This window comes from Opisthocomus hoazin, chromosome 8, assembly GCF_030867145.1.
Source record: "Opisthocomus hoazin isolate bOpiHoa1 chromosome 8, bOpiHoa1.hap1, whole genome shotgun sequence".
NCBI classification, from domain to species: Eukaryota; Metazoa; Chordata; class Aves; order Opisthocomiformes; family Opisthocomidae; genus Opisthocomus; species Opisthocomus hoazin.
Window position 1 is genome coordinate 2,520,431 of NC_134421.1, and position 16,359 is coordinate 2,536,789.

Genomic DNA, 16,359 nt, shown 5'->3' on the forward strand with positions numbered 1-16,359 from the left:
AACCCCTTTAACACCACCTGGTGTACTTTCCAGCAGTTGGTCTTGCTTCCAGGCCTGTCATGGCTCATTAAGATAGTACAGTGGTTTCTCTCTGCACGACTGTTCTCGGGAACCACAGAATTCAAGACAAAATGAGATACAGAGGTTTTATCGCCAGACAGAATGGGACTGTGACGCATCATACAAGATTTTAGTATCTGAAAAGGCCACAGGAGAAGGATTTTTTCAAGGAAGGTGAAGAGTAAAACCAAACCAGTCAGCAAAGATGAACAGAACTTCCCAATACTTAAAAAACCAGCATAAACCACAACAATCTAATTCTGTGTGGGCTCATATAGGGCACCTTATTTACACAGGCTTCGCTAAAGGTTCCACTTCTTTGCTTTGCAGTTTATTCTTTCTGTGAAACTTTGAGATTCGAGTTTAATAGCTCTCTCACCTATGTGAATCATTTGACTGACCAATTTTGCACTGCTGCCCACGAACAGGTTAAGCTTTTCTGCTTAGTTCCATGATTCAGGACATCTAGTACCAGTTGCACGGAAAACGAAGCAGCAGGCTGTCTCGACACAGCATCTCAGAGCCCTTGAAGGCTCGCTGACAGTGCAGGAGGACAGAAAGGGTAACAGCCTTCATTGCCGAGAGAAAAAGTGCAAAAGAGATTGTGTTTTCTCTCAAGCTTTCACCTGAATTATAAAATACTAGCAGTAGCCACCAAATTTGAAGGTAACCAAGATCTACAATTACATTTATGAAATGCCTAATGCTTCGCTACAGTGAGGAGAACTGCGGAGCTCACAAACCCACGAACTTCTGGCCTTTCAATAAACTTTAGCCTTAAAAGACACAAAATATATCTACACGCTGTATTTCAGCTTTCCTATCGGATTCTGTGAGATTCACCTGGAGATTAACTGCAGTTCCAAGCTCAGTTTATTTCCAATTATTTAAACATAATGTCTGTATTGTCCAGTAATTAGAAATGGATCATTTTTCACATTTCAGACTAACGCAACAGAACTTTTTACAACTCACATGTCAAAGTCTAACTAGGCGACCATATAATTAAAATCAACACACATAATTATATATTTCATGCTTGAAAACTAAAAAGGAAGAAACAATGGTAACAGGATATTTTTGCTTTTGTTTTCACTGTGCGCCCTGAAAAAGACATCTTAAAAAAAAAATAATCTAAGCTTCTAAAGATAAATGAGGGAGTGATGCAGACGCACGCACGAGGAAGCGACGCAGACGCACTTGCTCAGCTGCGTCCCTGACAGTGAATGGGATGGACATGGAGTGCCCTCTGTGGGATTTCATCTTATTTAATTTCACCCAAAGCAATGCCAGGAGGTGCTTTGGTACCATTGCTGCAGTCACGCGATGGCCTGACACGCCAAGCGGCCCACAGGCCTTAGAGTCCAGGTCAATATGATGGAGAGCTTGCGTTGGGCCCGGCAAGCCGCCTCTTGCAGATGCAAGGTGAACATCTTACTGCTTTGTAGCACTGACAACAAATGCCAAGTGACTCCAAACCACTACACACGTAGAACATACAGGTACTTCCGCAAGCAGGAATCACTTCTCTGGAGAACTGCTGCTCAATCACAGGCATAAACTGCAATTTCTCTAATGACACACAAAAAATGTTTAATTTCCAGTAAGACAATTTCTGACGAGCTGACAAGTTCTCACTGGATGGACATTGATACTTTTTTTTTTGCTGGTCCACCATGGGTGTATATAACCTGAAATATTTTTGTTTGGTTAAACTGTTTGCTGCTTTCGAAACTACTTCACACCTCATTCCAGATCAACTGAAATTACTTTTGTGGCAAATATATTCTGTGCCAATTAATCAGTTTCTTTCGGACTACTTTCAATTTCGGCCTCCAGACAATATTGCTTTATTGCTGGGAGGATGAACTTGTCAGAAGATAAACCACCTCGGTTGCCACTGACTTCATTTTCAGCTGTGAGTGTTGGTGCACACATGTTTGTATTTTTCTTATCTGATAGCCAGAATACAAACACGCGGACTTCTCAATCATCTACCAAATATTTTTAAGTGACTTGCATGTTATGCAGGAAAACTGCAGTAGAGATAAGGATGAACAGCCCTCCCACACAGCACTGCCTAGGTTGGCATCTTCTTTTTAACAGCAGCCCGCAAGTAGCTCTCAGCAGGCCTTCCAACTCCGAGCTGAAATAAGGACGGAACACAACAAACAGCTTCATTCTGCTACACAGGCCTGGTTCATCTCTGATCACCACCTACACTCTGTATCCAACACACCACTGTCTGTGGGATGGATTCGTGTAATTAGAGACTACTGTGATAAATATTCAGCAGACCACTCCTGTAAAGTAGAGAAGAAATCCAAAGACATTTCTTGACAGCTTGTCTTTGAAACATGAATTATGTTCTATTACAACAATTCGTTCATCTGTAATATCCTTGCTTGTTTTTGAAGAAAAAAGAGGATAGTAAATTATTCTTGGACAAGTAATAATCTTTCTGTTCTGTGCCAGCAGGATGAAGGATTCTGCTCTGAAGGGCCAACTGCATTCTGTAAGCCTGCATCCCTTGAATTACAGGGCTAGCAGCAATCGCAGTGAGGGAGAGAAGGCACCGTCCAGGAAAGGGCTGCTGGACAGATTTCCAGGTCTAAAAGAACAGCCTGAGAAATGCTCCAGCAGGGACTTTTCAACCCCGAAGCAGATGACTTGGAAGAATCTCCTGGTCCTTCTGACTGTAACAAAAGGCCTGCCTAGTCAAAAAACAAAACAAAACAAAACAATTTCTCTTCTCTGCATGCAGACACAGTGTCTGTTCCCCTTCCCTACACGAGCAGTGTCCGCTCCTACAGCTTTGGCAATCGCACGGGCTCGGCCCCAGATTAGACTGTTTGTGCTCGGTTATTTTCACACACTGCCAAAATTTGCTGACAACACCGGGAGAAAAAAAGGGAAAGGAAAACTGGTGATTTTCAACAGTTTATAACTCAGCTCAGCCTAAGCAGGTTTTTATGGGACAAAGAACAGAGATTTCTCTGTGGACAGCACTTTATTCCTGCCTAATTTAAAAGATTTGCTGTGAATGATGGAAACATTAGAACTTCTTAAAGAAAACATAACAAAACAAAAATCCTAGCAGTTCACTAGTATTTTTTTACAGTAGATCCTGTTTGGTGATATAAATAGAGAGACCATTATCTACCTCTCCACTAATTATTTACAACAAAGTTGTTGTTTTTTTAAGAAAACGAAAATCTTAAAGGAAGAGGGCTTCAAAATATGTAGTATTTCCTCAAGCAGTGAAATTTTTTCCTTGGAATAATTCACGCTTGTGCCACAGTATTCCCCAAGGAGTGTGAAATGATCTTCTCAGGGTTACAGAGTCAGTAGTAAACACAAGTTCTACCCTAAGAAACAGTGTTTTAAATACATTTTTTCACTAACATAATATCCAACAACTTCCTATTACAACCCAGAGGTAGCTTTCTGGAGCCCTCTTGTTGCTTTAACACTTTCTCACAGTCCATATCTAGAATCTCCTCAAGCAGCATTTCCTCAGCTATTTTTCTTGTGTGCTCCCTTGCCCCATCAGCCGACCGCAGGGCCCAGGCTGTTAAACTTACACCTCTATCAAACCTCAGATTTCATCAGCGCTGCTTTTGATCTCAAACCTCTCCCAGTGAAGCACGTCCTAAAACTTGGGAAACAATACTGCTCTCTGCATCTTTGAACAGATTCTCCACAACAGCTATTGCTCTCCGTTACGGATACCAAAACAAGGCAACTGCTGCACAAAATTGACCGTACATTCAATTACTGTCACTTCGGAGTTGAAATATCAGGAAACGTTTCAACAACACTAGAAACTTTTTGCAAAACTAGAAAACAGATGGCGAGTGCTTTTTGTAAAAGGCACAGGCTGGGAGAGCAGGGCAAGAAAGAATATACTGGAGTTTCTGTATATAAATATAAGATATTTAATTGACTGGGAGTCTTCAATAGACACTTGTTTGCAACAGGGCCTCATGGTGAGGGTGAGTTTTTGAAGTCTGGATGCCTTTGGCAGCTTTATAGAACTTTAAGACAGACCAGCTATGACTAAAACATGCTCAGCTAGTTAACTACACAAACGTAATGTTTTTTCCATCTTTCTCTCCACGTGCTGACAGCATTACCATTCTCTCCAGTGTTCTTCCTTCTGAGGTACAATGGATCTGCAGGTTTATGCAGTTCCTGATACTACATTTCAGTACAACAACTTTCCAACAATAACTTACTCAGCTAAGAGAGGTCATCATCTAAAAGAAGGGAGCAGTTATATTAAAGGCTGTAGAGCTACACAATTCCAAACACATTTCAGGATATACTGTGTACTACGTGTATATTTTAATGAGAAGGTTTGGCAGAGCAGTTTGGCAGAAGAAAGTACTGCCAAGTGATTGGATACGGGATATATCTCCAGTTTCTTTGGATTCCCACATCACCTTAAGAGCTATTCTTCCCATCCCCCAATACGCCAACTCTCAAGGCAGTCAGATTTATAGCTCAATAAAATTTTTTATTAAAAATAAAAAGTGTGGCTTTTAAGTACTGCAGCCTTCCAGCGTCCTTATGCCAGGTCTAGATCAGACTGTTGTAGCTGAATATGAAGCTGGGGAAGCTTGGCCCACTTCATACAGCACTCCTAAGTTAGAGTTTCAAGATCTAAGCCACTTCTCTTTCCATTTTGTAACAGCTGTTTTTCTATGCTTTCATTAAAAAAAAAACAGAAAAGGAAAGAGGCTAGCGTAGAAAAGTTAAATAAATAAATAATGGGTCACAAAACCACAGTGGAGGAACCACTGCTGGTCCTGCCAATAAAAATGTTCCTTCTCTTCAGGGCTGGCTAAACAACTGAAAGTGTTTCTAATGAACTGCTGGCAGCACTATCCATCATTGCACTAAATGGATTCACATCTCCCTAAACTGAGGATAACTATTTATCTATAATGTATGGTCAAAAATTAGGAAGTATTTAAGCCTTAGAAGTCTAATTCCTCACTTCTCCCCACCTCCTCAAAGCTTGGTTTTATTCAGGCCTCTTTACGTAAAGTTAACAAGAGAAGTCTGACTGATAGAGAATTTCAAACTCTGTTCCAGTGTTAATGAATCATCTGCAGGAGTCTGAAAAGTACCGTAGCAGACCAGGTATCTGCAGTCTGATTTTAGCATTACAACTACCTGACATTATATTTATCTCTTCCCTCTTTCCTTTTTGTCATTTGTTACAATGACTTGTGTCTTACCTTAAAGCAGATTATAGGCTAGTCAGCGAAAGATGGCACATTCATAAGACAAAAAATGGTTCAGGATCTTTGAAGATTCTATTATGCAAATAATAGTCGTCTACTATAAATGATCAGAAGGAAGAAATGTTTTTGAGCTCTAACAAAAGCATGAAAATAATGTAGGTAATCTCTGGTCAGAAGTCACTTCTGAAGGCTTGACTAATTAGATAGGTAGCTGCTATCTACAGAAACATATTCATACAGTGGTTGTCTTTAGAACACCATGGGTCACAGGAGAATTCAGAGATATCAATAAAACGTGCCTACTAACAACGAAAAGAAGCACATACTTCATCTCCAGGACTTCCTCCAAATGCTTCCTTCTTTCAGCTCGCAGGTTGGTCAAATGGGTTTCCTTCTCAGCCAAAGACTGTTGTGTAGAGGACAATTTTGCTTTCATTGATTCCAGCTCCTGCTTAACCTTCTCCATGGCCATCATCATCTCTTCTACCTAAAACATTTTTGGGGAAGACAGGAGGAGAGAAAAATAGTGTAACGTGATCAACTGGAACTTACTAAATGTCACAACTAAGTTGGAGAACAAAGGTTACCAGTGCATGTATACTGCATAACCCTTCTGTAGACTGGAAGCATCATCTCGTGCTGTGGACAGTACGTCTGCACTTGATCAAAGCAACATTACAGTCCGCCAGTTAACACACTCTGGTCACTGGAACGTTACCATTACAATACCAAGTTACAAATCTTTAACTCTTCTGTATTTCTATTTTAGAGAATGTGCCACAAGGGTAAAAGGATGGCCTATATGTATTAAAATTAGCCCACAAAAGTGCTAGGTATTAAAAGGTTTTCATCCTCAATCAGTGACAGAAACATTGCAGTTCAGAATTTACAAAAAATCATTTTTATGAAATTATAAAAATTCAGAATGTTTATAAAAATTGTATCCAGTTATGAAAATTCAAACATTGCAATTCAGATTTATAAAAAACTAGCATAGACATCACGCAGTACTTACTGTAGAAAGCCTATCTACTTCCACTCCAATGCAGCTGGCAACAAGTATTCTTCTTGTACCCAGCAAATTAAGAAAAATTTAAAATATGCAATTATTAAAAACTATTCAAAATGTACAGCCAATAATTCATCCAGTAATCAACAGACCGAAGGAGGATTGCAGTGACACCTAGTCCAAACTGGCTAGCATGCATATAACCACCAAACTTTTCCTGTCTTCTTAGTGTTTAGTGTGCAAAAAAAGATCAGAAACTCTGACAATTTTTAAAACAAAGAGCAAACCTCATAACACAAAATAGAGAAATATTTCAGAAAAGAATGCAAAGAAAAGCTGCAGAAACTATGCATAGCAAAAATACTACTAGGATGGCAACTGATGCCTAGAAAGAGCAGAATATGAACACGCTGGAGAAGTGAAGGTGTACTAGCGTATCAGCTCCTACAAAAACATTTTCATTTAAACCAAGAAATAAAAAGGCACACCAGCTACAAAACCCTCTGCTTATAACAGACACCAACCTCAACTAAACAAGCCCCTGGCCAACTGCACTGATCCAAATGGCTTGTGTCAGTCTGTCAGTTGCCAAAATAAGTCATTGAAGTGACACCTTTTCCATAATCAGGACTGAAAGATTTCCGACATCCTCCACTCCGTTCCTAGTCACCAAGATTTGCGATGTTAACACTGAAGGGCTGGTTTGCTCGATGCAGATCTTTGCCATAACAACTCTGTGCTGTTAAGAAGACACAACAAGGCTAGCAGCCAAGGCTCCTAGGGCTAGGTGGCAAGATCTAACTCTGCAAGACTACTTTGCATTAGTGGTTACTGCAGGTACTTTATCATCTTGCTCCATTTGGTAACTTATTAATTCTAAGGTTATATTCTGTATTTTTGCAGGTTAAAAGAAAATTGATCTAATCATGTATTAGGAATGGCTGGAATGTAAGTGGCTTTTAAACTGTGCCAACAACCTAGTTCATGTAACTGCCATTACCTTGCATCCTCTCTAGCAAGTACCATTTGCCACTACGAAAGACAAAATTCACCGCAACAGTGATGCCTGTACTCACAATAAAGACTTCATTGTTCAGATTCATCAAGTTATAGATATTCCATGGGAGCACTTCAATTAAACTTCTACAAAACAAAACATTTTATTTGGCAGCTTATGAATCTCAGTGCAGACCTGTCTATATTCGTTCCTGTAAGCAGTCCTGTGAGAAATGATACAGGAACATTCACTGGAAGCAAACTGCTTGCAAAGCACATCTCATTTAGCCCATACAAAAAACTTCAAATCTACCCTTGATTTTTTTTTTCCCCTGAGAGCAGCTAATTATATAATAAAGAAAAAATATTTGCCAAGAACCATAGTTCTTGGCAGGCCGAGACATTTTCAGCGAAATGCTGTTAACATTTTCAACTTAACTGTAGGTAAGCTCGCGCCCTGTCACTGATAACTAGAAAGTTTACATTTCAGAAGGTGTGACGATACTGCTCCTCTTTTCTCCCTGCTCCAATGACAGTATGTAAAGCAAGAGTCTATCTTTGACTGCCTACGACTCTCCTCCGACTCAGTTCTCCGCAGACAGGCCTGAAAGGTCTTCGGGTATTCTGAGCAGGGTGGATCTGCAGAGACCTTCAATGGAGGCTATTTTTTCACTGTTTTTAGGCCCTAAGTGACCTGGCCAGGTGACAGCTTATCTCTAAGTAGGAACATGAAGCTGAATGAAGTTTCCAATAGAGGAGAGAGTTCCTGAGAGACTGAACTAACTATGTGAAAGAGGGTAAACGATGTAAATTAGATCAGTATGGGAATCACAGTAACAGAAAAGGGAAAGATCAACACAGGACAAGTTTTTTACATAGTATTACATCTCCTTAGAAAGCACGAAAGCACGGTGGAGAGAAGAGGCAGTAAAACAGGAGAAGTTTATCTATCATGTCAATGGCAGCCTGTAAAGAAACAGAGGAAATTATGTAATATAAAAAAAATCAAGTCCTTTTCAACAAACTGTCTGACATCTTCACCTCCCCTGCTCCTACAAACTCTACCTTTAGGTTCATTTGATGCAACTGTCATTATCAGAAAACAGGCTCTTGCACAGACATTACAGATACCACATTGTCTCCAACCATGCGGTGTTTCTGGCAAGCTTTTCTGGGCACTGGGTAATCTGAAGCCAGGGACTTCCAAAGAGCTTGGTCAAGTTCCCCAGAATTCTTATTAAGAGACAGTAAAAATTGAGAAAGGGATCAGATATGCAAAATATTAATGAGGCTGTGAACCCTATCAACCTCCGTACCAGCTCCTGAAAAGTTTACAGTGATCAGGATAGGCAAGTTCATATATCACCTGTTTTAAGAGAACTAATGCACTAGTGAAAATTTCTGAGACATGGTAGATATTTCATGCCAGGAAGAAGGCTACGTCAACTTATGCAGTTGGTATTGGTTGTATATTAGAATCATAGCCCAAAGACTCCAATACCTAAGGTCAATCTAGACACACAAGCTAACTAAAGCAGCCTCAGGATCCCCAAAACACTACGGTGTGCTTAAATTGCAGTGTAGTGGGGCAGCTACCTTTTTCTTCCCATTCTGAACTTCTTCCTCAGTGATGAAGTATCAACTGAAGAGAATTTCTCTACTGCACATAAAACTGAAAGAGGCCTCCTCTCAGGAAGACAGCTCTGGAGCTTAATTTTCTGCTTACAACTTGTCAGAGAAGCGGAGCAAATCTGGGCCACCACCCAAGCAACAAATGCATCATGAACGCTAGTAACATCATGTAATTCACTACAGTGGTACTGTGCAAGTACAAAGAGGCAATGGACAAAGTCACCAATATGCAAAAAAAGGAGCAAAATGCACTTAAAAAAACACTTGCAGGGGCAGAGGATCTATTCTGAAATGGTGACCCAAGCAATCCACTTGTATATGCTACGTGCATATGAAGAAAGAGGAAAATGCTAAAGAACGCCCTCCACAGACACTGCAAAGGAGAATGTTCCAGTCTCAAGTGACAGGACACGAATGCGTCCATAGGTCAAATGGGCATGACTGGCTTAAATAATATTTATTAAGGACAGCCAATCACTGGTACACTACATAAGAAATGATTAATGTTAATGTTAGATAAGCTTTTCCCCACCTGTAGATTAACAATCTTTGCAGAAGAGACTTAATTTCTGTTTTTCACTTTTTGATAGAAGCATAAAATGGTTTGGGTTGGAAGGGACCCTTAAATACCATCTAGCACAACTCTCCTACCATGGGCAGGGATGTCTTTCACTAGATCAGGTTGCTCAAAACCCCATCCAATCTGACCTTCAACAATTCTAATGATGGTGCATCCACAGCTTCTCTGGGCAACTTGTTCTAGTGTCTCAGCATGCTCACTGTAAAAAATTTCTTACTTACGTGCAATCTAAATCTACTCTCTTTCAGTTTAAAACTGTTGCCCCTTGTCCTGCCACTACAGGCCTTGGTAAAAACTCTCTCTCCTTCTTTCTTGTAGGCCCCCTTCATACCTTGAAAGGCCACAATAAGGTCTCCCCACAGCCTTCTCTTCTCCAAGCTAAAGAACCCCAGTTCTCTCAGCCTTTCTTCAAAGAAGAGGTGTTCCAGCCCTCTGACCATTTAGTGGTTCTCCTCTGGACCTGCTCTAACAGGTCCACTTCTTTCTTGTGCTGGGGGCTCCAGAGCTGGACGCAGGACTCCAGGTGGAGTCTCACCAGAGTGGAGCAGAGGGGCAGAATCCCCTCTCTCGAGCTGCTGGCCATGCTCCTCTTGATGCTGCCCAGGATACGACTGGCTTTCTGGGCTGCGAGCACATATTGCCAGCTCATCACAATTTTTCATTCACCAGTATCTCCAAGTTCTTCTCCGCACGGCTGCTCTCCATGCATTCACCCTTCAGTCTGCACTGATATTGGGGATGGCCTTAAACCAGGTGCAGGACCTTGCACTTGGCCTCGTTAAACTTGTATTTGTTTCACTGATTCAGCTAAAGTTCAGTCCTCCAGATGGTCCAAGGTATCTGATAGTCTTGTTATTTTTCCTTCCTCATCCTTTTTTTCTCTTTTGATCAAGCACAAAAGACTGCTCATCAGTCCACAATTAAAGGTTTCAAAGGGCATGACAAAGGGACTTGACTATCACGGTGAAAACCCTACTCCTAAACTGGAGATACAGTACTTTCGATGCAGCGATACATGGGAAGCTTACAGTTTAATGTTTAATTGCATGCCTGAAAATACACACATTTTGATGGTTCTGATTTAAAGGAAAGAAATTGTTTTTCTTTCAATATACACACAAACACAGTGGGCTATGGGATAGCTGCTTATCTTCACTTCTGTATTCTCAGGCAGAATACAAAACGATGACATTTTAGAGAATAAAGACACAAATACCAACACGAACAATTAATTTTCCATGACCATAAATCAATCACTAGAGATCTTATTTTCAAAACCACCTCAGCAGGCTAACTTGTATATTTAAAATTATTTGCTTTCTGAACATAGACCTTTCTTGTATAAACAAGAAATTAGCATCACAAGACAAAACGTACTAGAAATCTGTACTTTTGCCCAGAATGAATTAGGCCAGCAGAACAAAACGTCTTGCAATTACAAGTCAATAGTAGGAACACCACAAGGTGTTTATTTCTCATATCAGAAAGTGCAACATTCTCAGAGAACTCTCCCTCTATGCAGCTCTTGAGTTTTTAAACTATTATTCATTTCACTGTGTAGCTTACCGAAATGATAAAGGGACTGCAAATTTCTGCACTATCTTTGACTTAGTTGCACTGATCAGACTGCAGGACAGAGCAAAGCGAAGGAAAGAGACACGAAAAGAAAGACAAAGACAAGAGTTCTGGCTCCATGCAAGCTTGTTTGGATCCCAGAAAATTTTCCCAGAACAGATGTTAAGACATGGAAAAAGCGCAGGCCAGACTTGGGACTTAAGTATGTAATTTAACTGCCTCAAGTAACATATTACAGGGAGAAAGCACTGCGTCTGACATAACTTGGATTGCCAGCAGGACCAGATGGTTTGCTTAAATCACAAGCTAATAAACCTTTACACAAAATAAAAGGGAAATGAATTACGGTTTCATCATAGCCGCATTTCTGTTAAAGCAGTAGGGCGGCTTTAGGTACTCCTAAAGACTATATCCGAGACAGTTAACTAAATTATTGGCTATTCTGAATTAAAAGAACAACTTTCAGATTCTTATAGATATCGGGAAAGCTGTCTGGCGTAGCTTTCTGAGAGCTAAAAATATCAGAGGAAAATCAGAGAGGTAAGCAAGCGGTAACGAGAAAAATCCCCCCCCAACAAAATTAAAACGTAATTTCTGCTTTGGAAGATAAGGACAGCCCTCAACCAAGAGAATAGCTGAAAGCTCTGCCACACTGACAGCAGAAGGGTATGAACCAGAGTGGCTCTGCCCCACCACACCGATGCGAGCTCTGGCTCCAGTTCAAGCCCCTCTTCTCCAGCCCCAGTGCACGAGCTTGCGTACGCCGGGAAGAGGACAGAGGAACGCACCACGGCTCCTGGCTCCTCTGCTACAACAATGCGGCCACCACGAATCCTTGTGAAGCAGATACATAATGGGTTAAGATCCTTCACCTTCATTTGTATTCTGCAATTGTAGACACTGTAAAGATACACTTAGGTGAACCGACGTTCACCTAAAGAGAGCGTTCTTCCCTACACTATACATATCAGTCTGTATAATTGCTTCACCTGCTGTGTGGTTGCTGTTAATGAATATTGCCATAAGATCATATGCAGACAAGTGAAAACCTCTTTTTTTTTTCCTTTTTTGTCTTCACAAGCCGGAATTCCTTAGTTGAAGATCTTACCTAAAGACACGCGGAAATAAACACAGCAGAATATCGTGCAACAATTAAGACGTCTCTATACGTCACATTTACCTCCATTTCAAAGACGCCAGATTTACAGCACCTCATTCGCCAAGGTCGACCGTGTAGAAGGTCAGAGGACTGCGGCAGAGGCCTGTGCACGGCGCACAGGGGAGGAGTTCTGGTTTGTTCACAATAATGAGGGGGGTTCGTGTCCAAGCTGTGAAAATGGCTGGCGGATTATCAGTTCTACAGAAAAAAGGCAGGAACTTCTGATCATCTGTAATGTAAAGCAGTAATTGTAGGGATGAACTTTGTGTTTCTTCACTTTAGTGTGTGGCTTCCTTCAGTCTTTGTGCCTTCGGTTTTTAGGTTTTGTACATTCAGCATCCCTGACAAAACAGTGGTTTTGCGGCATAACAGAACTGCTGCCCCTGTCCCATTCTTACATTATTAATTGGGAAAAATGAGAGGAGAAATAGAACAAAAGACTATTGTCTGAAAAGCTGGAGGATACTGTCGTTGAATGCAATTTTTCTTATCATCATGAAAGTGAGATACTTAGCTGATGTCTCTTGTTCCCATGAGTTGGTCTCTCCAGAAAAATTTTCATTATTAAAAAAAGCATCTGGCAATGAAGAGGAGTTTATGCTCTGTGTTGCTCCTTACAGTCTCTACTGATCGCTTTAGGCCGTGACAAACACTAGTATTAGACTGACCAGATGATACCTGACATGACAGTGTTACTCCTGCAGAACCCACAGAAACAGAAATACAGGAGTCTCTGTCTAGGAGACAGAGTACCAACCAGCAGGGCTTTTTGCTCTGAGAGCCCCGAGCTCTGGTAGGAAAGAGGAGGAATCAAAATTTACAGATCCTCAGAAATGAGAAAACCCCAGAGCCGCCAGACTTCAAGACTGAATAAGTCACAGCTGTGTCCTGTTCGGATGTTTGGAGGTAGCTTTGACAGTTGTATCTCCTAAATGAGGGCCATAAGCCAGATAAATAAGCAACAGCCTGCTGCTGGGACAAGGGCTCTTGAGAAGGAAGCAATAACTGTCTCTGCTTAACACACACAAAATATTCTGGAAAAAATAAGTGAAAAACTGAATTCTGACTTCTGTTGAGGACAGAAGGCTGTTGTAGTCTCTGGTATCTGCAGACTACAACCAGTTACAACTTTATTTCTGAATTTCTCCCACACGGAACCACTAACCAACGAAGTATTCTCTATGCGTTTTAACCCTTGCAACCACATAGTCTTGGGACACTGCCTTGGGTTTATCTTCTCTGGCTAGCCACGAACGTCTCCAGCCCCTTGGGAACACAGCAGCAGTCACTGCTTCCAGGGACAGCAAACAGGTAGAGGGACAGCAATCTTGCACAAAGCTTGGATTCTGATCACCATTTAAAAACCTCCGCAGAGGCAGGGAGACCAGAATTGAGCCGATTCTGTACAGTTTTGCACACACGCGTTTAGCACAATTTGTTACATCCAAACAGAATCTCCAGGACTACGGTTAATTCACCGTACTCCAGCCACAACTTTACACACGGTCACCTTCAAAATAACTTGACCTTCCTTGGGGCACATCTACTCTGTGATTGCTGCTACGTTAGCAGTAGCCACTGGGCCAAAGGCAGCCTTTCAGCTCCGACCAACGGCCCAAGGATGTCAGCAATTTTTTCACAAGCTCTCGGCAGATCATGCCTGTTTCCCTTTTGCTGCATTTTAGACAGTTTCAGGTTAACTACGAATGTCACCATGCCCTTCACGGATTTGGGGGAAAAATCGATTATGTCAGAAAAAGAATACATGGTTTTCAATTTATGAATTTAACATACAAGTCTAACGAAATTTCCTAACACTTTAGCCTACATGTTCTTGTAACACGCTTGCATCTAAGCTCACAGTTAAAGAATGCAACTGGAAAATGGAAAAGGAATTCCAAACCGTAAAAGCACAAGACTAGCTTTCAACAAATACTAACACAAGTATCTGGTTGGGTCCTTACAACTCCAGGAAAGCATTAACGTAACCAAATCTGCATGACTTTCTCCATCAAACCAGACCTGAAGGCAGCTCAAGACTGTGATTTTGTCTCGAACCACAACAAATAAAATACCATCTAGAGACAGATACTTCAGAAAATAACAGGTAGAGAGATGCCAAGATAGAACTTTGTCTAGCATATTTGACTATAATAAAAGGCATAATGTGAAATCAGTATTTATCTATTAAACATTGGAAAGGGATAAAAATTAAGACAAAATGTTTTTAAAAATCAGCATTTGCACCAAATTTCTATATAACAGTTTCCATCAGTATTTCTCATTTCATTAAATGAAAAGCTGACTTGTATGGAGAAATGCTCAATGTACATTTTGAACAGAGGTTAATTATCCTTTTGGTGTCTCCAGTTCTCCTAGAAGTCATGACATTTTGCCCATTTTGCAACCTTAAACGAGTGCAACGAATCAAACAAAAGATTTAGAAGTTTTTCCCCCTATAACGTTAGAAAAAGATCTCTGTCCCAGTCTTTGGGCACGATTTTCTATTTATCGTTGTCGTTTTTTTCCATTCATTGTTCTCTACTGGAGGCAAAAAAAATCTAAGCCCCCAACTAGGCACATCTAAGACAGAAAAGAATAAAAATTCCACTCTGTTACACCTCTTACAAGGTATGTTACTGAATACAGAAGGAATGACAAGTTACCCCTGACATACTGCATCAGCCTTCCCATGTCAGGAGTGTGACTCAGTACAAATTTGGGTATTTTTAAAGGAAGAGGCTATGTAATCCATTTAAATACCTGGGGAGAAGTAGTAACTTTAGGGAGAAACAGCGCTTCTAAAAATGACCGCAAACACATTCACTGACATGGACACGGTGCACAGTCACAGAATCACAGAATCACAGTCAACTTTCCCTAGCCAAAACGCATTCTCTAATCAAAGCAAAAGAACCAGACAAAAGGACGAAAAAAACCACCACCCTCTTGAAAAAACAATGGCAAGACTATACTTCAAGCTGGCAACTGAGTTAAAATGCTCTTAAAATAATTTATATTTTCATTTCTTTTACTGATATAAGTTTTTCAAACTTCCCATTAGGAGAGACAGAAGAAGACACAAAAACATTCATTAAAAGCAAACTGTCCAGCACCTGTTACAGAGCAGTCAGAATTCCGACGTTCCTACAGTGCTCAGAAAACACCTATAGGTAAGCGGTTCATGAGAAATTCCACTTCATATTTTCCATTTACAGGTACCTGCAGGATGTAACTTATTCTGTCAGAATTTGTGCTGTGAGACAATTCCAACACTCAATGTATTTTGGAAAATATTTTAGATCTACTTTGGTAACAGAACGCTCAGCAAAAAGGGTATGCATTTTAATTTATTTTGCATTTTTAGAAGATACTTGATAGCATAGGGTCCAATATATAATATTTCTGTTGTAAACGTAGCTTCTTTTCTTACAAGACAAAGTAGTGTAAGTAATACACGTTTGAAAGTTAAAACAGGACCAGAATGGTGGTATGATGGAAGTGTAAATGCGAGGCATCATTCAAAACCTGTCTAGAATTTCTGCATTGTAACTTACGGGTCAGAGCAAAGGCTCTTGGAGGCTGTACTCTACATTCAAACCTCTGCAGACATTGTACCGACAATCGGGAAATCCTGGTGAACAGGAGATGGGGAAAAGGGACAGAACTGTGCAGGATGCTCTACTTGAGTTATTAACTGGTTTCATATTTATTTTTCCTTAACTAACAGATATGAATTTTGGAGTAGGCACATATGATAGAGAAATTCAGGAATCTTGTTAAAAACAAAAGAAACCTGCCACGTGTAGGATAAAAAACTACAGTGTATGAACATGAATATAGTTATTCTAGGTCTACACACTTCACCTCATTTAAAATTTCACACTGAGAACCACAACTTCAAGAAAAGTTGGTGGAAGGTGTCAAGATCAGACTGCTAGCTCAGAAATTACAGTGTAACTGCTTAGTGAGGGAAGGATGAACAGGTAATGGCCAGTGTTTCCAGCGGTTATTTGCCATAACGTTTGAGGGTAAGGAGTTAGATGTTAGCTGATACTATACAGAGTGAGAGTGCATTTAAGCAGGAGTTGATACT

At 40.6% G+C, this 16,359-nt stretch overlaps 1 protein-coding gene across 15 annotated transcripts in view; it reads right to left on the minus strand.

Moving 5' to 3' along the window:
• Positions 1–16,359, minus strand: part of ERC1 (ELKS/RAB6-interacting/CAST family member 1) — a 305,098-nt gene that overhangs the window by 98,240 nt on the left and 190,499 nt on the right. For all 15 annotated transcript variants that reach the window (XM_075428699.1, XM_075428697.1, XM_075428696.1 and 12 more), the window contains one exon: positions 5,639–5,799. In XM_075428699.1, the coding sequence (XP_075284814.1) occupies positions 5,639–5,799 (161 nt within the window). The remainder of the gene's footprint in view (positions 1–5,638; positions 5,800–16,359) is intronic.